This window comes from Pollachius pollachius (genome assembly GCF_949987615.1).
Source record: "Pollachius pollachius genome assembly, chromosome: 14".
NCBI lineage: Eukaryota > Metazoa > Chordata > Actinopteri > Gadiformes > Gadidae > Pollachius > Pollachius pollachius.
Window position 1 is genome coordinate 2381459 of NC_136947.1, and position 25361 is coordinate 2406819.

General features: G+C 42.1%; 2 protein-coding genes and 1 long non-coding RNA gene across 5 annotated transcripts; 1 reads left to right on the plus strand and 2 right to left on the minus strand.

The window, feature by feature from the left end:
- Positions 1–216: 216 nt before the first annotated feature.
- Positions 217–5437, minus strand: LOC307085585 (acyl-coenzyme A thioesterase 1-like; the record flags this gene model as incomplete). Of its 2 annotated transcripts, none has more annotated exons than XM_079750425.1 (4): positions 4922–5437; positions 2847–3336; positions 2229–2431; positions 217–825 (listed from the first exon to the last, which is right to left on the minus strand). In XM_079750425.1, exons 2-4 carry the CDS (start codon positions 3304–3306, stop codon positions 217–219), a joined length of 1272 nt encoding a protein of 423 aa, XP_079606551.1. In that variant the 5' UTR covers positions 3307–3336; positions 4922–5437. The 2 variants fall into 2 exon arrangements, with proteins under 2 accessions (XP_079606551.1, XP_079606552.1); XM_079750426.1 differs by having other exon boundaries at positions 2847–3348.
- A 103-nt stretch (positions 5438–5540) lies between these two features.
- On the minus strand, positions 5541–22285 carry LOC307085667 (uncharacterized protein). The gene is made up of 8 exons (XM_079750533.1): positions 21785–22285; positions 19474–20022; positions 18082–18284; positions 16933–17534; positions 16731–16740; positions 12056–12557; positions 8743–8945; positions 5541–7662 (listed from the first exon to the last, which is right to left on the minus strand). Exons 2-8 carry the CDS (start codon positions 19931–19933, stop codon positions 7054–7056), a joined length of 2589 nt encoding a protein of 862 aa, XP_079606659.1. The 5' UTR covers positions 19934–20022; positions 21785–22285; the 3' UTR covers positions 5541–7053.
- Positions 22286–22493: 208 nt separating this feature from the next.
- LOC307085620 lies at positions 22494–25352 on the plus strand. Of its 2 annotated transcripts, XR_013812380.1 has the most exons (7): positions 22494–23165; positions 23285–23418; positions 23665–23823; positions 24007–24154; positions 24258–24506; positions 24619–24889; positions 25217–25352. It is a non-coding gene; the product is annotated as an uncharacterized lncRNA (long non-coding RNA). The 2 variants fall into 2 exon arrangements; XR_013812381.1 differs by lacking the exon at positions 23665–23823.
- Positions 25353–25361: the final 9 nt, after the last annotated feature.

Genomic DNA, 25361 nt, shown 5'->3' on the forward strand with positions numbered 1-25361 from the left:
CTGTTATCGTACAATAATTAAGATCTTTGACATATAAAGGCATAACAAGTATGAAGGTGTTAAGTGCGAGCTAATTTTGAGGATGAGATAAACAAGCCTATAAGCCTGATGTAATCAAACTACATCAACAGGTAGTGATTTTTTTAATTAAAGGTTTGTGAATCAAGTCATTCCTATCCCATTAGCCTTGTTCCACGGTTAGAGGAGAACAGCCTCCTATAACCTAGCTTTGGCTGCACCAGCCTCTGGGACCAGGTGCGTTCTGAAGAACTCTTGGATCTTGTTCCACAGGTGCACCTCAGCCGTCGCGTGGGCCTTGGGTTCTCCGCCCCACGCGACCGGCGCCCCCACCACCCCATGGAAGCTGGACGGGCAGTACGGGCCGAACGGCGGCTCCAGGTAGTGCCCCGCTCCTGGGTACACCACCTTCTCAAAGTTGTCCTTCCCCTGACGTCTCAGCCTCTCCGTCATCTGGTCGGCAAAAAGACAACTGTCCCAGTTGAGGTCATCCTCGGCGGCCACGAAGAGGAAGCGCCCTGTGGCTCGTTCGATGGGGATCAGGGATCCCTCGTTCTCCGGGGCAAGAGGATCGTGCGCGCTGTGCTTTATGTTCAAAGCGCCAGACTCGGTGACCGTAACACCACGGGCGTCATACATCAGGGCAGAGTGTATTTGACTTCCTCTGTAGTAGAGGGGTATGGCAACATTGGAGCAGCAGCCATTTATCCACGCGGTGGCTTTAACGTTTGGTAGGTGCGTGGCGATGGAAAGTGCCAGATCTCCACTCTTGGATATTGATATCAAGCCAACGCCTGAATCCATAGCCTGTGAGAAAAAAACATTTTTAATGTAAGATTTTAGATTATATTCTCAATGTTTCCTGTGATTTCCTTTTATAGATTAAAATAGCCTACATTTTACGACTACTGTATTCTTATTTTAAATCTTTTATCTATGTTTACTATAATCATTATATCATTGAGCAGAGGATCTTGGACATTAATTTTCTGATGGATCAATTTCAATTAATTCAATTCAATTTAATTCACTGTTTATTCAGGGAAAATGGGACTCTGTGACCTGGTACTGTGAAAGGCAGACTGGAATTTCAATAGGGAGGTAAGGTAAAAAGGAAGCTTCCCAAGTAGGGCTTTGTAAATAAAAAGAAGGCAGTGCATATCCCTCCTAACAGACAATGAGGGCCAACCCACAGTTTTGTACAATGCACAATGGTGAGTTTTAAAAGGATCTTCAGCGATACAACGAATGGCACTGTGATAGACAGTGTCAAGTGGTAAAACTGAGGGGGCAGCATGCATATATATAATGTCACCATAGTCCAAAACTGACAGAATGGTTGATTGGACTATCAGCTTTCTGTTATCGAGTGTAAAACATTGCCTAATTCTATATAGCACACCAAGTTTTACTTTGACCCTTTTTGCAAGTTCAAATACATGAGTTTTAAAAGACAGTCTGTCATCTGGCCAAAGACCCAGGTTTTTATAGCTAGGGACTCGCTCAATAGTAGTACCATTGAAGGAGCAAATCTTATGGGGTGGAGAGATGGGCTTCCTTGATTTTGATGAAATTATGAATTTGGTCTTGGACTCATTTAGAACGAGTATGAGGCTTAGCAGGGATTTCTGTATGCCATCAAAAGCAAATTGGAGCTTGGACACTGCTTCTTCTACAGTTGTTGCATAAGCATACAGAATTGTGTCATCTGCATAAAAATGAGCTTTACACTGCTCTAATGGGGGTACAGATCTCATTTATGTACAGTTTACACAATAGTGGGCCCAAAATGGAGCCTTGTGGGACACCATTTTATATTTACAGAGCCGCTGGACATAAAGTAAGTCCAGAGACTCTGCATCTGCTTCTGAAACAGACCTAGCTCATAGCAGAAGAACATGGAAGGCAGCACACAAGATGAACTAGAGGCTGAAACTTCTTGTCTCTATCCGTAACAACCTGCACAAGGACTGGTTAAAATCCAAAGAGGTGAACAAATAGAGCAAATCCTTCTTTAAAGCTTAGATGTTTGGAGGACGATAACTCAATGTTGTGTCCGTTCTGTATTTTTGTTATGTTTCTTGATTACTGACACTTGTCAGTAATCATTTTGTTATTTTTGGGATTCAACTTTTGTTCGCGTCTAAGCGTAATTGAGTTACAGTTCATCATTCTCCGTAGAAAATAAAAGGTAACCTCAGGGTACTCACCTTTGGATGTTTCCTTAACAACTGTATTGCCTCCTCAAAGTAGTCCAAGTGGAGCTTTGTGACCTTCTTGGGCTGGTCGTCATGGCCGTACAGCGCCAGAGTCAGAACCATGAGGCCACAGTTGGCCAGGAGAGAGGCTCGTCTCTCAGACAGCCCACCGCCAAATGTGTAAAGGTCCAGGACAGCAGGGAAGGGGCCGTCTCCTGCACAATAAAAAGTATAGTGCATTACAAGCATGAGAAATCATGGGTTCTACAGATGGCAGGGCAAATAGGGCTGCTATTGGTTGCACTATTACTCATCTATAGTCTCATGACCATCACACTGACACAATGAAACCGACTATAATAAATGTTGTTGAGGGTTGGATATATCATTATAGTGATATACTTGGTACAAATTTACAATGATTATTATGGAATGTATTCCATAATATACCCTGCTTCTATTATAATCAAAATGTTCTTGCCAAAGTCACAGACGTTATATGGGACTTTGTAATTAAAGTTGGGAGTTTTAAGTAGGAATGTCTTTGACATTCCCACTTTAAAAGTAAAAATACATTTATAATTTACAAGACACAAATATTAATTGTTCAAACAGCACTCAGCCACCCACCAGAGGGGACAAAGAGAACTCCCCGGATGTTGCCTTCTTTGATTGGTTGCCGTTCGACCCCATCCGCCAGCAGACGCCTCTCATTGGTCGCCTCGGCCAACAGGGGGCCGGCCCCCGCCTCTCCATCGTGCACGGAGAACCTGACCACGTGGGGCTTCCGGGAGTCGCTCTTGTAGAACTTGGTGTGGAGGGCGTCGGCCCTCAGGGACCACAGCAGACCCATGGGCTCCACCCCCGTGTAGCTCCCGCCCAGCGAGGGCTCCCTGCCGAGGTCCACGGCCCCGCCCGCGTCGGCCCTGTAGACGGCCGAGGCGTGGAACAGCACCCCCTTGTCGTCGGTGGCCCTGGCCTTCATGGTGACCACCTGGGACGGGCGCAGGCCGTCCACCAGGACCCGGACGGGCTGGGTGTACAGGCACTGGGCGCTGGGCAGCAGCCTCAGGCGTACCAGGGAGGACATGCTGGAAGCCCGGGGTCTCTGCGGGACCCGCTGGAAGTAGAGCTGGGCGATCAATCGATTTTTAATCATAATTGGGATTTTTTGTCAATAATCGATTTTTGAAAATTAAAACAATATATATTAACAGAAATTTGTCATTTATAGAAAAAACAAAATGAAAAAGGATTATCGGGTTTGGTTTGAAAAATCAGAGATTTTATTTTTAGGCCAAATCGCCCAGCCCTAGCTGGAAGGTGATTGGTCTAGGAGGATCCGTCTCCAAGCAGAAGAGTGGCCGTTCTACAGTATAACCTACAGTGATATATATATAAATAAGTTATAAATATTAAAACACAAAGCTTTTGTGATGAGAAATATATATTTAGGAAATATATGTTTGGCACACGAAGGAAAATATGTAAACAGAACTTAGAACCAAACTTATCTGAAGTAGGCCTGAGAGATCATTAAATGGACCCTTGAACCTTATCCTTACATGAACTGACTAAATAAGCACTTGCATAATACTGGTTCAACAGCAAGATGTAAAAAATTGTCTTACATGAAAATCCTTCAATTTAAAGTATAAAACCATATCGGTTTCAGATAATGCAGATTTGCAATGTTAATGTAAGCTGTGAAGATTTGCTTGTATAATGTTCATTTGCATGTTTATTTTAATACAGACAGGTGGTTTAGTCTCATCTCAACAGGTCAGTCCATGTCTATTGGGAGTCTGTGATGCAGGCTACTAAGCCAACAACTGTCAAAGTGTATTACCGGTTTAACAATACTGGTTGTAAAATTCACCACATACACATCATGCTTTTAGATTTAGAAAAACCCAACAGTAATGTATGCACTGATCTTGTGGCCTTTGCTTGAGAAATAAGGGACAAGATGAGCTGAGCTCCAATACGAATCTATATCCAAAGTGACCATAGATGTTAAATCTATAAAGGATATGGTAATAATGTGAGCAGGAAACGTAATGGCAAGGACTGAATGCGGATAAAGGCAGCTCAGTTACTCCTTCTATTCATCAAGGAGCCATAGTGAAGGTTCTCTCAAAATCATTGAATTCTGGTTGAATAGGCCTAAGCATTTAATAGTGGGTACACATAAAACACTACAGTTAAGTGAATCATAAACGATTTGTCATGAACCCAAAGGATAATCCTCTACTTCAGCATATTGTTTGAAGTAGAAAATTTGAAGATAAATACATTTATTATAATTGGCCATTTAATCCCATGCTATACATCATTTATTTTGTGAGTGGGATAATGACAGACCACGGTATTCCATTTGTAAATACACACTTTGTAAACAGTATGCAGCGTCCTCTAGCGACTCTTGTCCCTTACGCCACAGTTGTGATATTTCCATAAAATAATGCCTAGTAGGGGTCCGTTTGTGTTTCATGTAGTCATACAGTAACATCGAAACAAATGAAAGTCTTGACAGATCATTAACACAGTTGTGTCGCAGTTAAATACAAGTTGCAAACTAACTTGTGGCAATTTCGCCTGTTGCAGTTCATTACGAACTAAATCTGACTGCAAGAATATCGACTGATATTTCTTTTTTTAAATGTGATGTGTTTGCATATTCGTGTGGAAAAGAAAATATTTACCAACTATGCAGTTTCGTATCTTCGTGTTCTTAACTCCTGATTCGAGTCAGTCACCCTTACCCACACAGACAGGGCTCTTTTTAGTGCATACTTGGTTGGAGACTGATCATAAAACAACACTTATTGATAATTTAGCGCTTTCCTCCTGTTTCCTTGCTTTGTGTCGAGTATAACGCGTTTCCTCGCACGGGGTGAACCTCTTCGAAATGGACATGGGCTACAATGTACAGAGTTGACCCACCGGTGGTTTATCCCGATGACGTCATGAACACGCCCACTAAAAGTGCAGAACAAGATAATGTCTGCTCGAAGCTGGGTTTGTTTGTTTGACTCCATGTAGCGTTGGTATTTTAGATTGAAATTTTGACTGATATGTCGAGGGGATATCCATTTAGTAATCTTTGTATTCCGTGCATATTTCACAGGGCGATGGGCTCATTGATAATTGTACACCAACGTCGTGTGGTTATAGAGGACTTATGGATACAGCCCATCGATGCATATTGACCTTATTCACCTTTTAGAGTGAAAACATGTTGCTTTATTATGCTGATATATTGTTTCTAAGCATATTATAGGGATTGTGCATCGTGAAGTCCCATCACAATGATCAACTTCCTTTTGGAAAAATAGGCGCATTGGAACATTTATTTAGCATTTTACAGTACTATGGGCCTAACTCTTGAGTCCTCTCAAAATGGCAAAATGACAAGTGACATGTGTGAATCAGCTCAATAGGCGTACAGAGAACATTGCAGGTTGAATCCGTGGGTGTGTTGAGGCCTACTCTCCTCTGTTAATAGATGCAGATACACAGTGAGTCAGGAGATTTCCTCACTCAGAGCCCTGATCCAGCTAAGTTAATAACCATGGGGACTGCTATGTTTAACCTAATGACACAGAGAAGGGCAAAGACAGTGGCCATAAAAAAGGACATTGTCCCAGGCTGCCAGTTGGCTCCCGTCTTTAAAAGTCACGTCAAATCACGTTACATCTGCAGTTAACCAATGTCTCTTGTTGCCTACAGCCATGTATCAGAACACAAAAAATGGCTGTAGTAAGAGTTTGACTACAACGACAAAAGTATCACTACACACATAAAAAGCAGTCAGTGAAAGGAAAGCGAACAGCGTTTGCTAAATAGTCAAGGCTACATAATGAACACCACTTTTTTCAGTAACGACAAATCTGACGTTTTACTATTTCCAAACCAGTAATCACATTAGAGTTACTTATCCAACTCACTGTGCGTTACTATTTTTGTCATTTTCCTTAGTAAAAATATCTATTTTTGCTTTCTTCTTGCCTCTCGATGAGTTACGACAAGTATCACATATGCGACAAGTGTCACGCAGACGCGCAGGAAGATTGTCGACAGGGTGGGTGTGCAGGTGTGGTTACGGTCCACATAGAGTTTATAGAATTCTAAAGATACTATCTTACACAGGCTCTGTATTCTGCAGACCACTCTACAACTTGTTCATCGTTGTTGTGTCTGGCTGTGAGTTAACGTGAATGCTATGGGTAGGCTGAATCGCAATCGCGTCAAGACAAATCTCATTGGCCATTACACATTGAAGATTAAAAGATAAATAAAATACATGTATATTTTCAGGTAATTATTTTTAAGTTTAACTTAAATTGTCAAGAGATACATTATTGACGTTGCACTGCAAAATCGGTTATCATTTTTATTTTGAGGCAGCATTGAGTGTTGTTGACAGCTGCTGCATGTATCTAATGAAGTAAATTCTAATTTAGTTACTTTTAAAATCAAGTAATCACTAAAAGTAACTAAGTTACTTCTTAAAGGAGTAATCAGTAATCAGATTACCTTTTCAAGGTAACTGGGGCAACATTGTGTGTAAATCAAGAAAACACAACTAAGGCTCATGCTGTAGATAAAGTAAAAGATTAGAGGGAAATAACTGCAAATCCCACCAGGTTGCCTCTGCTACAAATAAATGAATAATCAAGATGGGAACATGCCTCAGTAGTTGACACCTTTCTTTGTGTGATATGGCAATTCATCAAACAAGGCTCATATTTTCATTTCAACAAAAGGAGGCACAAATCATTACAGTCATTGATCTTTTACTCTGGAGCTTAAGGTTATAGGAGGCTGCAGCCTCCTATAACCTAGCTTTGGCTGCACCAGCCTCTGGGACCAGGTGCGTTCTGAAGAACTCTTGGATCTTGTTCCACAGGTGCACCTCAGCCGTCGCGTGGGCCTTGGGTTCTCCGCCCCACGCGACCGGCGCCCCCACCACCCCATGGAAGCTGGACGGGCAGTACGGGCCGAACGGCGGCTCCAGGTAGTGCCCCGCTCCTGGGTACACCACCTTCTCAAAGTTGTCCTTCCCCTGACGTCTCAGCCTCTCCGTCATCTGGTCGGCAAAAAGACAACTGTCCCAGTTGAGGTCATCCTCGGCGGCCACGAAGAGGAAGCGCCCTGTGGCTCGTTCGATGGGGATCAAGGATCCCTCGTTCTCCGGGGCCAGGGGGTCGTGAAGGCTGTGCTTTACGTTCAAAGCCCCAGAATCGGTGACTGTGTTGTGCTTGGAGTCGTACATCAGGGCAGAGTGTATTTGACTTCCTCTGTAGTAGAGGGGTATGGCAACGTTGGAGCAGCAGCCATTTATCCACACAGTGGCTTTAACGTTTGGTAGGTGTGTGGCGATAGAAAGTGCCAGATCTCCGCTCTTGGATAGTGATATTAAGCCAACACCCGAATCCATAGCCTGTGAGTAAAAAACACTGTTAATGTAACAAGCAATATCCCAGCATATGAGCCACTTTCATAGTTACATAGTTTATAGTCATCTTAAACATTTTGATATTTGATAATAAATTCAAATTTCCTAAATTTTATGCCTTACTGTATTCTTAATTCAAATGTGGGAATCATGCTTTGTCGACTTTTTCCTTTGCTTTAGACTGTAATTTGATGCATGTATACATGTTTTCCTTCTCCTTAACTAGAAAAATTTTAAGTCCGAGCAAGGGGGAGTATTTGTGCCCACAGAGAACGCCCCTCACTAAGTTTTTGAAACAGTTTGTTTGCGCTCAAGCCTTACTTCCGTAATAGTGTGACGTCAGACTGTGCAGTGGGCGGTGCTGAAGTGCAGAAGCCGCGCCTCCCGGCTACCCACAATGTTTACAACTTCTCGGGGGTGTGAATTTGCCGACACACACGCAAAGCGTTCGACCAATCACAGCAGACTGTGCTACTCGGGAGGGGGGCCTTAAAGCGACAAGATTCAAATCAGACCGTTTTTGAGAGATGCTGTAATTGGTTTTGCAGAAATGAACAGTGTGAGAATAATAAAGGGTATTTCGAAACATACAGGCATGTATTCTAGTAGTACCCCCAAATGCTATTATTACCCTTAAAAAGCATGATATGGGATCTTTAAGTCTATCATCTATGTTTACTATAATGCTTCTATCATTGAGCGGAGCACCTGTGACAGTCATTTTCCTAGGGATCAATTAAGGCCAGAGACTCTGCATCTGCTTCTGAAACAGACCTAGCTCATAGCAGAAGAACATGGAAGGCAGCACACAAGATGAACTAGAGGCTGAAAATTCTTATCTCTATCTGCAACAGACTGCACAAGGACCGGTTGAAATACTAAGAGGCGCAAAAAGAGAGCAAATCCATGTTTGGAGGGCATTACTCAATGTGTCTGTTCGGTTTTTGTGTCATGTTTTTTATCATTACATTTCAATCGGTAATCATGTTGATATATTTAGGTGATATGTTTCAGTGTAAGTGTGCTTGGTTTAGATTTCATAATTTTTTGGTTTTGGGTTCTCACCTTTGGATGCTTCCTTAACAACTGTATTGCCTCCTCAAAGTAGTCCAAGTGGAGCTTTGTGACCTTCTTAGGCTGGTCGTCATGGCCGTACAGCGCCAGAGTCAGAACCATGAGGCCACAGTTGGCCAGGAGAGAGGCTCGTCTCTCAGACAGCCCACCGCCAAATGTGTAAAGGTCCAGGACAGCAGGGAAGGGGCCGTCTCCTGCAAAATAGAAAGTATAGTGCATTACAAGCATTAGAAATCATGGGTTCTACAGGCTTGAGCTTCAGAAGGCCGTTACTGCTGCTACTGGTTGCACTACTACACATCTTTAATTTCATGACCATCACACCAACACAATGAATCCAACTATAATAAATGTTGGTGAGGGTTGGATACATCATGATGTTAGTGATATACTTATAATATATATACAGTATAAAATGTACAATGATTATTATGGAATTTATTTGTTTGGGACTTTGTCCCAAACAACAGTGTCCCACAAGGCTCCATTTTGGGCCCATTATTGTTTATATTGTACATAAATGATATATGTACCCCATTAGAGCAGTGTAAAGCTCATTCGTATAACACAATCCTGTATGCTTATGCAACAACTGTAGAAGAAGCAGTGTCCAAGCTCCAATTAGCTTTTGATGGCATACAGAAGTCTCAAACTCGTCCTAAATGAGTCCAAGACCAAATTCATGATTTTCTCAAAATCAAGGCCCATCTCTCCAGCCCATAAGATTCGCTCCTTCAATGGTGCTACAATTGAGCGAGTCCCTAGCTATAAAAACCTGGGTATTTGGCCAGATGACAGACTGTCTTTTAAAACTCATGTACTTGAACTTCCAATAAAGGTCATTGTCTGTTAGGAGGGATAGGCACTGCCTTCTTTTTATTGACAAAGCCCTACTTGGGAAGCTGCCTTTTTACCTTACCTCCCTGTTGAAATTCCAGTCTGCCCGTCAAAGTACCCGGTCACAGAGTCTCATTTCCCTAGATACTCCAGACATTAGGTCTGATTTTGGAAAATTATCTTTTAGCTTTTTTGCCCCATATAGATGGAATGCTATTCAAGAAGCTCTTAAATAAAAGAATTATGCCAGTAAATTAATTTAAGAGTTTACTAAATGAGATGGATGTAGCTCAGTGCTCTTGTTTTAAATTCTCAAACTCCACTGCTATTTATTTATTTTCTTTTTACCTTTGATTTCTCTGATTTTATTTAATGTAATTACTGGTGTTATGTTATTTCTACACCCTGTATTTCTGTCCTCTTATCAAGGCATTTCTGTAAAAGAGCCTTGTACTGAGACAATTTTCCCTGAATAAACAATGAATTTAATTTAATTGTCATTAAAGTTGGGAGATTTAAATGGGAATGTCTTTGACATTCCAACTTTAAAGTAAAATAAAAATACATTTCTAATGGATAAGACACAAATATGAAATATAACCGCAAGCGGTGATTAACAGGGTCCGAGCAAAATTAAAAGTCAAGAGCAAACTGATGGAAGATATATAAATATAACATATAATTGTCATATTTAAGGAAAGATGTTCCACTTATAAACCTGAACTGCAGCCTCATTCACATGGTATTAATGTCTATTGATAAGCACACAACATCCAGAAAACTCAAAGCACACATTTCTCAAGTGAATTAAGGGCTTTCTTCAAAGCATATACCTGAAAAATCTTTGAAATTCTGGGGAAATTAAACATTTGTAGTCAAGAACACTAACGGAAGAAATATAAATATGACAGAGTTAATTATGAAGGAAAAATGGTTAATGAAGAAGTTCCCCTTAATGCCATACTCTGTCTTGGCAGTCATATTCTTGGAAATTTATGAGCCTGATGAATTTCAGGTGCTGTTCAATGTTGTGTTTTAACTTAAATGAGTGGCAATGACAGAATGTCATCTTCAGCTTGTTCATAAAGCTGCTTTCACACCGCCGCGCGGCAACTCGCCGCCTCAATTCATTTCAATGAGGGAAGGGCGGCAGAGGGGAGGCGGTTACAAAAGCGGCTGAAAACCAGGAAGCGGTTGCCGCCCACGTGAACACGCACAGATTTTGCCGTACCGCTCAGCTTTCCCCGTGTTGAAACTTTCGGCGGCAGCAGCAGCCGCTTTTGAAAACGCCTGGCCCTTCACACCGCCGCGCTGAACCCTCCGGCAGCAAGGCGGTTATAAGGGCGGTTGCCGCGCGGCGGTGTGCAAGCACCTTAATGCTCTAATCAGGATTCAAACTCTCAACCTAAGGGTACATGGCATTATCCCGTTGAGCCACTGACATTCCTGAACTGCATGAAGCCTCATTCACATCGTGAAAATATCGATTGATAAGCACACAACATCAAGAAATCTCCAAGCACACATTTCACAAGAGAATTAAGGGCTTTCTTAAAATAATACAGATCGGAAAATTTGCACTTTTAATGGTATCTACCTAATGATAGCCATATGGTAGTTATACAATAACAAAATGGTCATATAGGCAAAATGGGTTGAGACTGTGGACGTTTGGCTTTTCTATGAAATTGTGGGAAAAGTAAAAAGTTTTAGAGCAGAAGACCAGGTTGAAAAAGATGCACCTGATTTTAGAGATTAATATGATTAAAGAATTTTGAGTCCAGGTCAATCTAGCAAGTAGAAATAAGTCTAGTTCATTCTTTTTTTTAAAAAGCGCCACCTTTGGTGCAGTACCACAATTTGAGTTTATGGTTAGTGGGGGTATTGGTATCCACCTAATAATAGTCGTATGTTTTTTTTATACATTAACAAAATGGTCACATAAGCATAATGGGCTACACTGCTCCAACTTTATTGGCCAATGTTTCTCAAATGGAACTAAATAAAACAAATTATGTTCGATGATTTTTGTGGGGCTTGGTCTAAAGATTTTATGTGGCGATTTTGGTGAATTATTGATTATTTTTGTAGCCTGTGAACCTGTTTATCATGTTTAGCTTTAATATGAAATTGTCGGAAAAGTAAACATTTTTAGGGCATAAGACCTGGGGTTTTATAAATGCATCTGATTCTAGAGATTAATATTCTGAAAGAAATTTGAGTCCAGGTCAATCAGCTGAGGAGAAATAAGCCTAATTTATGATTTTGTACAATAGCGCCACCTTTGGGTGCAGTAACACAAATTTGGGTTTATGGGTAGTGGAGGTTATTGGTAACCATACCTGAACATTTCAAGAGTTTTCGACTTACTGTATGGGCTGCAGTATGACTTTTACAGAATTTGAGGGGGGAAAAAAACGTTACAGAAACAATAGGGGAGTTATTCTAACAGCACTCAGCCACTCACCAGAGGGGACAAAGAGAACTCCCCGGACGTTCCCTTCTTTGATTGGTTGCCGTTCGACCTCATCCGCCAGCAGACGCCTCTCATTGGTCGCCTCGGCCAACAGGGGGCCGGCCCCCGCCTCTCCATCGTGCACGGAGAACCTGACCACGTGGGGCTTCCGGGAGTCGCTCTTGTAGAACTTGGTGTGGAGGGCGTCAGCCCTCAGGGACCACAGCAGACCCATGGGCTCCACCCCCGTGTAGCTCCCGCCCAGCGAGGGCTCCCTGCCGAGGTCCACGGCCCCGCCCGCGTCGGCCCTGTAGACGGCCGAGGCGTGGAACAGCACCCCCTTGTCGTCGGTGGCCCTGGCCTTCATGGTGACCACCTGGGACGGGCGCAGGCCGTCCACCAGGACCCGGACGGGCTGGGTGTACAGGCACTGGGCGCTGGGCAGCAGCCTCAGGCGTACCAGGGAGGACATGCTGGAAGCCCGGGGTCTCTGCGGGACCCGCTGGAAGTAGAGCTGGGCGATCAATCGATTTTTAATCATAATTGGGATTTTTTTGTCAATAATCGATTTTTGAAAATTAAAACAATATATATTAACAGAAATTTGTCATTTATAGAAAAAACAAAATGAAAAAGGATTATCGGGTTTGGTTTGAAAAATCAGAGATTTTATTTTTAGGCCAAATCGCCCAGCCCTAGCTGGAAGGTGATTGGTCTAGGAGGATCCGTCTCCAAGCAAAAGAGTGGCCGTTCTACAGTATAACCTACAGTGATATATATATGAATAAGTTATAAATATTAAAACACAAAGCTTTTGTGATGAGAAATGTATATTGAGGAAATATATGTTTGGCACATGAAGGAAAATATGTAACCAGAACGTAGAACCAAACTAATCTGAAGTAGGCCTGAGAGATCATTAAATGGACCCTTGAACCTTATCTTTACATGAACTGACTAAATAAGCACTTGCATGATACTGGTTGAACAGCAAGATGTAAAAAATTGTCTTACATGAAAATCCTTCAATTTATAGTATAAAACCATATCGGTTTCAGATAATGCAGATTTGCAATGTTAATGTAAGCTGTGAAGATTTGCTTGTATAATGTTCATTTGCATGTTTATTTTAATACAGAGAGGTGGTTTAGTCTCAGCTCAACAGGTCAGTCCATGTCTATTGGGAGTCTGTGATGCAGGCTACTAAGCCAACAACTGTCAAAGTGTATTACCGGTTTAACAATACTGGTTGTAAAACTCACCACATACACATCATGCTTTTAGATTTAGAAAAACCCAACAGTAATGTATGCACTGATCTTGTGGCCTTTGCTTGAGAAATAAGGGACAAGATGAGCTGAGCTCCAATAAGAATCTATATCCAAAGTGACCATAGATGTTAAATCTATAAAGGATATGGTAATAATGTGAGCAGGAAACGTAATGGCAAGGACTGAATGAGGATAAAGGCAGCTCAGTTACTCACCAAGGAGCCATAGTGAAGGTTCTCTCAAAATCATTAAATTATGGTTGAATAGGCCTAAGCATTTAATAGTGGGTACACATAAAACACTACAGTTAAGTGAATCATAAACGATTTGTCATGAACCCAAAGGATAATCCTCTACTTCAGCATATTGTTTGAAGTAGAAAATTTGAAGATAAATACATTTATTATAATTGGCCATTTAATCCCATGCCATACATCATTTATTTTGTGAGTGGGACAATGACAGACCACAGTATTCCATTTGTAAATACACACTTTGTAAACAGTATGCAGCGTCCTCTAGCGACTCTTGTCCCTTACGCCACAGTTGTGATATTTCCATAAAATAATGGCTAGTAGGGGTCCGTTTGTGTTTCATGTAGTCATACAGTAACATCGAAAACAAATGAAAGTCTTGACAGATCATTAACACAATTGTGTCGCAGTTTAATACAAGTTGCAAACTAACTTGTGGCAATTTCGCCTGTTGCAGTTCATTAAGAACTAAATCTGACTGCAAGAATATCGACTGATATTTATTTTTTTAAATGCGATGCGTTTGCATATTCGTGTGGAAAAGAAACTCAAATATTTACCAACTATGCAGATTCGTATCTTCGTGTTCTTAACTCCTGATTCGAGTCGGTCACCCTTACCCACACAGACAGGGCTCTTTTTAGTGCATACTTGGTTGGAGACTGATCATAAAACACTTATTGATTATTTAGCGCTTTCCTCCTGTTTCGTTGCTTTGTGTCGAGTATAACGCGTTTCCTCGCACGGGGTGAACCTCTTCGAATAGACATGGGCTACAATGTACAGAGTTGACCCACCGGTGGTTTATCCCGATGACGTCATGAACACGCCCACTAAAAGTGCAGAACAAGATAATGTCTGCTCGGAGCTGGGTTTGTTTGTTTGACTCCATGTAGCGTTGGTATTTTAGATTGAAATTTTGACTGATCTGTCGAGGGGATATCCATTCAGTAATCGTTGTATTCCGTGAATATTTCACAGGGCGATGGGCTCATGATAATTGTACACCAACGTCGTGTGGTTATAGAGGCCTTATGGATACAGCCCATCGATGTATATTGACCTTATTCACCTCTTAGAGGGAAAACATGTTGCTTTATTATGCTGATATATTGTTTCTAAGCATATTATAGGGATTTTACATCGTGAAGTCCCATCACAATGATCAACTTCCTTTTGGAAAAATAGGCGCATTGGAACATTTATTAAGCATTTTACAGTACTATAGGCCTAACTCTCTTGAGTCCTCTCAAAATGGCAAAATGACAAGTGACATGTGTGAATCAGCTCAATAAGCGTATAGACAACATTGCAGGTTGAATCCGTGGGTGTGTTGAGGCCTACTCTCCTCTGATAATAGATGCAGACACACAGTGAGTCAGGAGATTTCCTCACTCAGAGCCCTGATCCAGCTAAGTTAATAACCATGGGGACTGCTATGTTTAACCTAATGACACAGAGAAGGGCAAAGACAGTGGCCATAAAAAAGGACATTGTCCCAGGCTGCCAGTTGGCTCCCGTCTTTAAAAGTCACGTCAAATCACGTTACATCTGCAGTTAACCAATGTCTCTTGTTGCCTACAGCCATGTATCAGAACACAAAAAATGGCTGTAGTAAGAGTTTGACTACAACGACAAAAGTATCACTACACACATAAAAAGCAGTCAGTGAAAGGAAAGCGAACAGCGTTTGCTAAATAGTCAAGGCTACATAATGAAGTAATTCTTATGTGTAAGCAGTGATGCTCTAATTCAGGACTATTCAACTAGCGGCCCGTGGGCCAAATACGGCCCCTCTTAATTTTTTTCGGGCCCGCAAGAGGTTGCATGCAAAAAATAAATAAAATAAAGGAGAAAAATAGTTGCAAATCAGGTTGCCGGTGATACTAGCCAGTAACAGGACCCCACAATCAGGAACTGGCATCACTTATTCTGTCAATGTTTGGCTCAACCGATACGTCTGAGTCTAGCTTTTCTCATATGAATGCCATCAGAACGAGGGCACGTTGCTCCATGACCTAGGAGAAGCTGCATGAGTGTCTCAGGATGAGCCAAACTAGGCAAACAAGGCAGTGCAATCTCTCTCACTGACTGGCTCAAAATGTCTTATAGTTCTGTTTTGTGATGATTCAAACAACATTGCTGAATTCTAAATACGTGTCCAAAATATGTGAGAACAAAATATTTTATAATGATACGATTAAAAGTGAAGAAGGAAGGAATGCATCTGACGAAGTTTATTCCATGTAGTAGTACTATATATATTAACACTACTATAAGTCATTGACATAGTTTTACTCTATGTGTGGCCCATGAATCCCCAGTGGTTTTCCTTTTTGGCCCACTTGTTAAGGAGGTTGAATAGCCCTGCTCTAATCTGACCACTTTTTTCAGTAACAAGATATCTGACTTTTTACTATTTCCAAACCAGTAATCAGATTAGAGTTACTTATCCAAATCACTGTGCGTTACTATTTTTGTCATTTTCCTTAGTAAAAATATATATTTTTGCTTTCTTCTTGCCTCTCGATGAGTGACGACAAGTATCACATATGCGACAAGTGTCACGCAGACGCGCAGCAAGATTGTCGACAGGGTGGGTGTGCAGGTGTGGTTACGGTCCACATAGAGTTTATAGAATTCTAAAGATACTATCTTACACAGGCTCTGTATTCTGCAGACCACTCTACAACTTGTTCATCGTTGTTGTGTCTGGCTGTGAGTTAACGTGAATGCTATGGGTAGGCTGAATCGCAATCGCGTCAAGACAAATCTCATTGGCCATTACACATTGGAGATTAAAAGATAAATAAAATACATGTATATTTTCAGGAAATTATTTTTAAGTTTAACTTAAATTGTCAAGAGATACATTATTGACGTTGCACGTTGCACTGCAAAATCGGTTATCATTTTTATTTTGAGGCAGCATTGAGTGTTGTTGGCAGCTGCTGCATGTATCTAATGAAGTAACTTCTAATTTAGTTACTTTTAAAATCAAGTAATCACTAAAAGTAACTAAGTTACTTCTTAAAGGTAATCGTAATCAGATTACCTTTTCAAGGTAACTGGGGCAACATTGTGTGTAAGTCAAGAAAACACAACTAAGGCTCATGCTGTAGATAAAGTAAAAGATTAGAGGGAAATAACTGCAAAACCCACCATGTTGCCCCTATAACAAATAAATAAACACATAATCAAGATGGGAACATGCCTCAGTAGTTGACAACTTTCTTTGTGTGATATGGCAATTCATCAAACAAGTTTCATATTTTCCTTTCAACACAAGGAGGCACAAATCATTACAGTCAATGAACTTTTACTCTGGAGCTTAAGGTTATAGGAGGCTGCAGCCTCCTATAACCTAGCTTTGGCTGCACCAGCCTCTGGGACCAGGTGCGTTCTGAAGAACTCTTGGATCTTGTTCCACAGGTGCACCTCAGCCGTCGCGTGGGCCTTGGGTTCTCCGCCCCACGCGACCGGCGCCCCCACCACCCCATGGAAGCTGGACGGGCAGTACGGGCCGAACGGCGGCTCCAGGTAGTGCCCCGCTCCTGGGTACACCACCTTCTCAAAGTTGTCCTTCCCCTGACGTCTCAGCCTCTCCGTCATCTGGTCGGCAAAAAGACAACTGTCCCAGTTGAGGTCATCCTCGGCGGCCACGAAGAGGAAGCGCCCTGTGGCTCGTTCGATGGGGATCAAGGATCCCTCGTTCTCCGGGGCCAGGGGATCGTGAAGGCCGTGCTTTATGTTGTAAGCCCCAGAATCTGTGACCGTAACAACACGGGCGTCGTACATCAGGGCAGAGTGGATTTGACTTCCTCTGTAGTAGAGGGGTAGCACAACATTGGAGCAGCAGCCATTTATCCACGCGGTGGCTTTAACGTTTGGTAGGTGCGTGGCGATTGAAAGTGCCAGATCTCCGCTCTTGGATATTGATATCAAGCCAACGCCCGAATCCATAGCCTGAAAGAAATAAATACTGTAAAATTTTAGTTTATATTTTCAATGTTTCCTGTCAATTCCTTTCATAGATTAAAATAGCCTACATTTGATGACTACTGTATTCTTATTTTAAATCTATCATCTATGTTTACTATGATGTTTCCATCATTGAGCGGAGCACCTGTGAAAGTTATTTCCCCAGGGATCAATTAAATCCAGAGACTCTGCATCTGCTTCTAAAACAGACCTAGCTCAGAGCAGAAGAACATGGAAGGCAGCACGCAAGATGAACTAGAGGCTGAAACTTCTTGTCTCTGTACGTAACAACCTGCACAAGGACTGGTTGGAATACTAAGAGGCGCACAAATAGAGCAAATCCTTCTTTAAAGCTTAGATGTTTGGAGGGCAATAACTCAATGTTGTGTCAGTGTTGTGTTCTTGACAGTAGGTTTTTGCTCAGTAATAATTTTGTTATTTTTGGTGTTCAACTTTTGTTTGAGTTTAAGCGTAATTGGGTTACAGTTCATCATTCTCCGTAGAAAATAAAAAGCAGCCTCAGGGTACTCACCTTTGGATGCTTTCTTAACAACTGTATTGCCTCCTCAAAGTAGTCCAAGTGAAGCTTTGTGACCTTCTTGGGCTGGTCGTCATAGCCGTACAGCGCCAGAGTCAGAACCATGAGGCCACAGTTGGCCAGGAGAGAGGCTCGTCTCTCAGACAGCCCACCGCCAAATGTGTAGAGGTCCAAGACAGCAGGGAAGGGGCCATCTCCTGCACAATAGAAAGTATAGTGCATTACAAGCTTGAGAAATCATGGGTTCTACAGACGGCAGGGCAAATAGGGCTGCTACTGGTTGCACTATTTCTCATCTTTAATCTCATGACCATCACACCAACACAATCAGAGCTTTCAGTTGGTCAGCTTACAGCGAGAGAGAGTTACATCGTGAGATTTTACAAATGCAAAGGCGATGCTCTCAACAGAGGCAACTACAGGGGGTTGACGAATATTGAGCAAGTACTCAAGGTGTGAAAGCGTGTAGTAGAGGCACCTGTCAGGAAGCGAGAAGGGATCAACGAGATGCAATTCGGCTCCATGCCGGTTCGTGGGACCACTGACGCAATCTTCATAGTCCGCCAGCTACAGGAGAAGCACCTGGCGGCCAACAAGCCCCTCTACATGGCATTCATCGACCTGGAGTAGGCCTTCGACAGTGTCCCGAGGGACGTTATCTGGTGGGCATTGCGCAAGCTCAAGATCGACGAGTGGTTGGTGCGAGTGGTACAGTCAGTGTACTCGGGCGTCAGGAGCAGAGTGCGAGGAGGAGGTTACAGTGAAGAGTTGGAAGTAGGGGTGCACCAGAGTTCTGTCCTAAGCCCCATGCTCTTCATCATCTTACTGGAGGCGCTATCTCTGGAGTTTCGCACTGGCTGTCCATGGGTGCTGCTGTATGCGGACTATAACTCGCCTCTGACGCAACGACTGCGCCATGATCCGCTGGATATGTAAAATCAAAGCCAGGGATGATGTCAGCTCAGACTCTCTCCGCAAAATGCTCGGAATCCAGGACATAGACGTAATGCTGCGGACAAACAGACTGAGGTGGTTCGGCCACATTGAGCGCAGCACCGGCTGGACCTCGCTTATGAGAAACCTGGAGGTGCCCTCTGAGAAGGGAACAGGAAGACCGGAGAAGACGTGGGAGGAGGTAGTGTGGCAGGACGGAGCGAGGCTGGGCATTGATTCCACAGATGCCTAGAACTGCTCTGTGTGGAGAGGACGATTACGACGAGTAAGATAGGCCCCACCCTCGGGAGAGGAATAATTCCGGCCTGGATAAAACAAACTAGGATGATGACGTACGGATCCGTCTGGGCTTCTAGCCGGCCGCGAAACCATTTTAAAGTATGAATATATTAATATTTGATCAGACATAATTAACAGCACTCTGCCACTCACCAGGGGGTACAAAGAGAACTCCCCGGATGTTCCCTTCTGTGATTGGTTGCCTTTCGACCCCATCCGCCAGCAGGCGCCTCTCATTGGTCGCCTCGGCCAACAGGGGGCCGGCCCCCGCCTCTCCATCGTGCACGGAGAACCTGACCACGTGGGGCTTCCGGGAGTCGCTCTTGTAGAACTTGGTGTGGAGGGCGTCGGCCCTCAGGGACCACAGCAGACCCATGGGCTCCACCCCCGTGTAGCTCCCGCCCAGCGAGGGCTCCCTGCCGAGGTCCACGGCCCCGCCCGCGTCGGCCCTGTAGACGGCCGAGGCGTGGAACAGCACCCCCTTGTCGTCGGTGGCCCTGGCCTTCATGGTGACCACCTGGGACGAGCGCAGGCCGTCCATCACAACCCGGACGGGCTGGGTGTACAGGCACTGGGCGCTAGGCAGGAGCCTCAGGCGTACCAGGGAGGACATGCTGGAAGCCCGGGGTCTCTGCGGGACCTGCTGGAAGGTGATGGGTCCAGGGGGATTCAACCAGGTCCTCCACGCAGACAACCGGTTCCCTACAGCGGTATATAAATACACATTACAATTATACATGTGTACTACTGATGTTAAAATATCGCTCTTCAAATCGTATTGTACTCAACTGTTATACTGTGGCATATAATGATCTGAAGATTCTGCTTAAAACTCAAAGGGGGCGGTAGTGCCAGTGAAATGTTCGTAAAAAACAATGTGCCCACTTTTAATGCTGTTCTGAGAAATTGTATGCATAGATTCATGTGCAGATTGACTGGGTCTTTGAACACGGTTACTGTGTCTCTAACTGATGTTACTCACTCATCTTGCTTCTGGAAACATTGGACCTGAAGCTTGCATGCGTTTTAAATTATAATTGTGTTTGTATTATAATTGTTTACATTATAATTGTTATAATACAATTATTTGTAAGTGTTTTGTTATAATTGTTAAATGTTTTGTATGGTTTTATATATATATATATATATATATATATATATATATATATATATATATATAAATAATATTTTTTTTATATATGTACTGTGCCGTCTTTATGGACCTTCCTGTGTCTTGAATAAAAGTTGATGTACCTTTTTTCATCACAACGGGATACAAACCCTTGAACCTTATCCTTGCATGAACTGCCAAGATAAGCACTTGTATAACAGTTGTTATACAGTAAGATATAGGTAAAAATATATATCTATATCTATAAGCATAATGGTCTCAGACTATGCTGATTTGCTGTGCAAATGTAAGAATTAATTAATTAATATTTGCTAGTATAATGTTAATCTGCATGTTCCTTTAAATATAGACAGGTTGTTTACTCTTATCTTAACAGGTCAGTCCATGGCCATTGGAAGTGTGCTATACAGACTTCTAAGTAAACAACTCATTTTAAAGTTTTATTACTGGTATAATAATACTGGTAATATAACCCACAATACACAAAACACTATTAGATTCACTGTACCCGCCAGTAATTTAAACATTGATCTTGGTTCCTTTGCTTTAGAAATAGACAAGATTAACTGAGCTGAGCTCCTAAGAATTTATATACAAAGTTAACAAAGTCCAAAAAGTTGACACGTATTTGACATTTGACCAGAAATGTTAAATCGATCATAGTACGGTATTATAATGTGCGCAGTAAATGTAATTTCAAGGACTGGAGGAGAATAAAGGCAGCTCAGTAACTCCTATTGAAGGAGCTAGCGTCAAGTTGCTCTTAAAATCATTGAATGCTGGTTAAATAGGGCTAAGCATTTAACAGTGGACAGTTGGACATTAAAAGGACAGTTAAGTGAATCACAAAGGATTCGTCAAAATCCAAATGGATATTCATCAAATTTCCCCTTTGGTTTCATGACAACATTTACAAGATAGAAGGCTTATTATATTGGCCATATACTGGTACCATGCTATAGCTAATATATTTTGTGAGTGGGAAAAAGACGAAGAGGCCGCAGGTTTCCACACACTCGTTACAAATTTGTATCGAGTATGTGGCGCCCTCTAGCGACACAACTAGGCCAGTACTCCACTGTTGTGATATTTCCGTAAAACAATGCCTAGTAGGGGTCTGTTGGTGTTTAATGCCATATTATAGCAACATCAAAAAAAATCCACATTGGAGTAACAGGTAACCAGGTAAGTACAGTTGTACCTTACTTGTGGTGATTTTGTTTTGTTTAATTCACTAGGAACTAAAACGAGAATGTTCTCGAGTTTACAATGTTTTTCAAATGTGATGGGTGTATTGCATATTTGTGTTGAAAACAAAATTAGAACAATTACCAACTAAGCAGTAACGTATCTTCGTGTTGCTTACTCCTGCTTCGAGTCGGTGACCCTTCGCCAACCAAACAGACACGCAGTCGAATCTTCACAGTGTATACACTTGTTGCTTAGCCACCGTCCGATACCAATCGAGTAGGCCCTGCCTCTTGTTTCGCGTCTTGTATGACTTAGTTCTGATTTCTCGCACGGTGTCGAGTCGCCCTTGACGGAACGTACCACCATGAGACTCGGATATCACACAGAGCTGACCAGTAAAGTCAGAGCCATCTGGGGAGGTTTCTTATAGGCAACTCCCACAAAAATAGCAGGTTAATCTGATCACGTCTCATGATCATAGCGGAGTACTTTTCATGTTTTTTTAAACTGTAATGCTATACCAAAGATATTCCGAGGGGGGTATCTTCGTTGTATTTCCTGAATAGTTCACAGAGCGATGGGCTGTTGATATTATTCACCTCCTAGCGGCCAAAAATGTTGACTGCTGATACTGTTACGTGTTTTAAACACATAAGCTGCCCCCACATTATGGAGGACTAAAAGTGCCAAAATTAAATAAATAAATACACCATTAAATAAATAAATACACCATTAAATAATTCCTTAAATGTGTCATTAATTAATTAAAATTGGAATTAAATACATAAATGTTTTATTAAATGTGTCATTAATTCATTAAAATTGGAATTAAATACTATTTAATTAATTGACATTTACATTTCATGATTTACATTTACATTTCATGATTTACATTTACATTTCATGATCCTGTGTTTCAGTGCTTCATGAAATGTAAAACTGTCAAACTCGCCCATCAAAATCGGTGGGTGGGGCTAACGCTAATCGAGTCTGATCCATTGCTTTGGTCTGAAGTAGAGTGCTTGGATAAAGAAAATGGAGCACTCCATACCAGTAGGTGGCGGTAATGCAGAAGAAGAAGAGGAATTGTTAAACTGTCAAACTGATTTGAACTTAAACTTTATCTAGAGTGTGAAGAAGAAGAAGAAGATGATCTTTCTAGGGAGTTGGTGAGAGACGTTTTAGATTTAGCAGAGGATGTGGAAGCAGGACCTGCTGACCCAGAGCATGTAGCGAGTAAAGCAGAGGAATTTATTGAAGTTCTTGGAGTTATTTCCGCACTTTCTGACCAAGATATTGATTATAGAGTGACTGCAAATTTAGAAGAAGTAGTCCACCGCTTCTCTGGTACCAGGGAGCATCAGGCCCAACACACACAGGGACCGGGGCGTTTGGCGTTTGACATACCGAGTGCAGTTCTGGAGCATCAAGTTCTTAGTGGCTTACCCGCGGGTCAAATTGCAGCGATGTTCGGAGTGTCAAAGAGGACCATCAGGAGGCGCATGAAACAAAACGGTTTAAGGTATTTACACTTTTTTTTTCTTTTTTTTAATTCAGTTTAGGGATTGCTGGTCTCATCCACTCAGAAAGGATATTATGTTTAAGGTAACATTACTTGATGTTGATATTTTGTTTGTGCAGAAAGACAGACCTCTATTCAGCTGTGAGTGATGAGGAGTTAGACCGTATTGTAAGTGAAATTCACAGAAGACATCCAAACACCGGCTACAAGCTAATGCGCGGTCATCTGAATGCAAGAGGTGTGCGTGTTCCAAGTGAGTATATTAATATGAGCATTATTAACATTTATTTTTAATACAGAGCTCTGCCCTTTGAAAGGTGAAGGAAGTCCGCTTATGGAAAGACGTTGCGAGAGGTCTGGCTGCAGACCTCCAGTGTCAGATGATTAGTTGTATTTATGTTATGACGCAAGCTTTATTAGACATTCATACAGCATTATTTTTTGTTCATTTATATCTTCTTTCTTTGACCTGGTTCTCACGGGTTGACGATCATTAAAGCCCTGTATTTAAAATCAAGACCTGGCTTATCACTGGAGGAGCGATAACACAAATACAGTTGTAACAAGTATCCTAGCCGTAGCGAAAACCGGACTTCCTTTGGACCGCAGTGGTCGCCATGACAACGGGACAACAAACCTAATTAACATGACATGCAAGGTAAATAAACACACCTCGCTTACTTCATACAACCCAGGGGGAATGAGTCTTCTTAAACAAAAAATCATTCAAAAATCCAAAATAGAAAATACACACGTCATGTCTTTCATTATGACACCACTATTTCCTCAAAATAAGTAGCCAGTGAGTGTGTGGTTATTCGTTTTATTTTCCTCCCCTCAGTCTCAAGACTGCAAGAGTCTTTACGCAGAGTCGATGCAGAGGGAGTCTACATGAGACGTCTAAGGCTGCGTGTATTAAGACGACGACAGTATTCTGTTCCTGGCCCAAACTCTTTGTGGCATATAGATGGCCACCATAAGCTCATCAGGTCAGTGATATAAGTAGATAAACAATGCATCTTTCTAGATGTTTCATTAGAATTGCTTTACAATAAAGTTGTTATTTTTCATGTGTTCACAATTGGCTGACAGGTGGAGATTTGTTGTCCATGGTGGGGTGGATGGATTCAGTCGTTTAGTGGTCTACCTGACTGTGGCTGGCAATAATCGTGCTCAGACGGTCTTACAGAGCTTTATTGCCGCTGCCGAGCAGTATGGGCTGCCATCAAGGGTACGGTCTGATAAAGGGGGGGAGAATGCAGATGTAGCAGAATTCATGATCAGAAGCAGAGGTACCGACAGGAATTCACACATCACAGGCAGAAGTGTCCACAATCAGCGGTAAATAAATATGTTTGACAACTAGGCTCACAAAACAAACGTACCAGTTTAATGTACTTCTTTAGCATATGTCACGTAAATTAACAATTTGTCAATTTTATCCTAAACACAGAATAGAGAGGATGTGGAGAGATGTTTATGAACATGCCCTGGACCTCTTCTATCAGATTTTCACTTCATTGCAAGATCAGGGAACACTGAATCCAGACAATGAAGTCCATCTTTTCGCACTGCACCGGATCTTCCTTCCACTAATTCAGCAAAGCCTCGACTCTTTCCGAGATGCTTGGAACTTTCATGGTCTTAGAACTGAAAGGAATCAGTCGCCACAGCAACTCTGGCGAAGATACAGAGAGCAAGGCCCTATGGAGGATCCTACTGAGGTTAAAGAACAATCAACTTTGAACACTTCACTGTCTGTTTCCCCAAAGGAATAATGGGACAAGATATTGTGCTAAATGTGCTACTTTAAATGAAACATAGGTTATAGTTTCTTCAGTCTCCTGAGCTTTCAAAGATCAACCTCTGAGCTGTAATTTTTACGGTGCATACTATGCACAACTGTATTATTTTACAAAACAACAATTGAATAGGCAACATTTAATTTCTCACCGACTTGGTGACCAAAAATAACAATCTTAACTACCTTGTGTAATGACATGTCAAACTAGTTTTAAGTACAAGATTGATCATGCTTGTCCTCCATTCAGGTTCCTGAAGAGTATGGGATCGACTGGAACGGACCTCACAGTCTTCATGGAGGCACTGTGTCAGTCCCTGAGGTTCAGCTGGCCCGTGAGCTCTCAGATGAAGAGGTTGCCATTTTGCCAGCTCCAGGAGTTTCTTTAACTGATG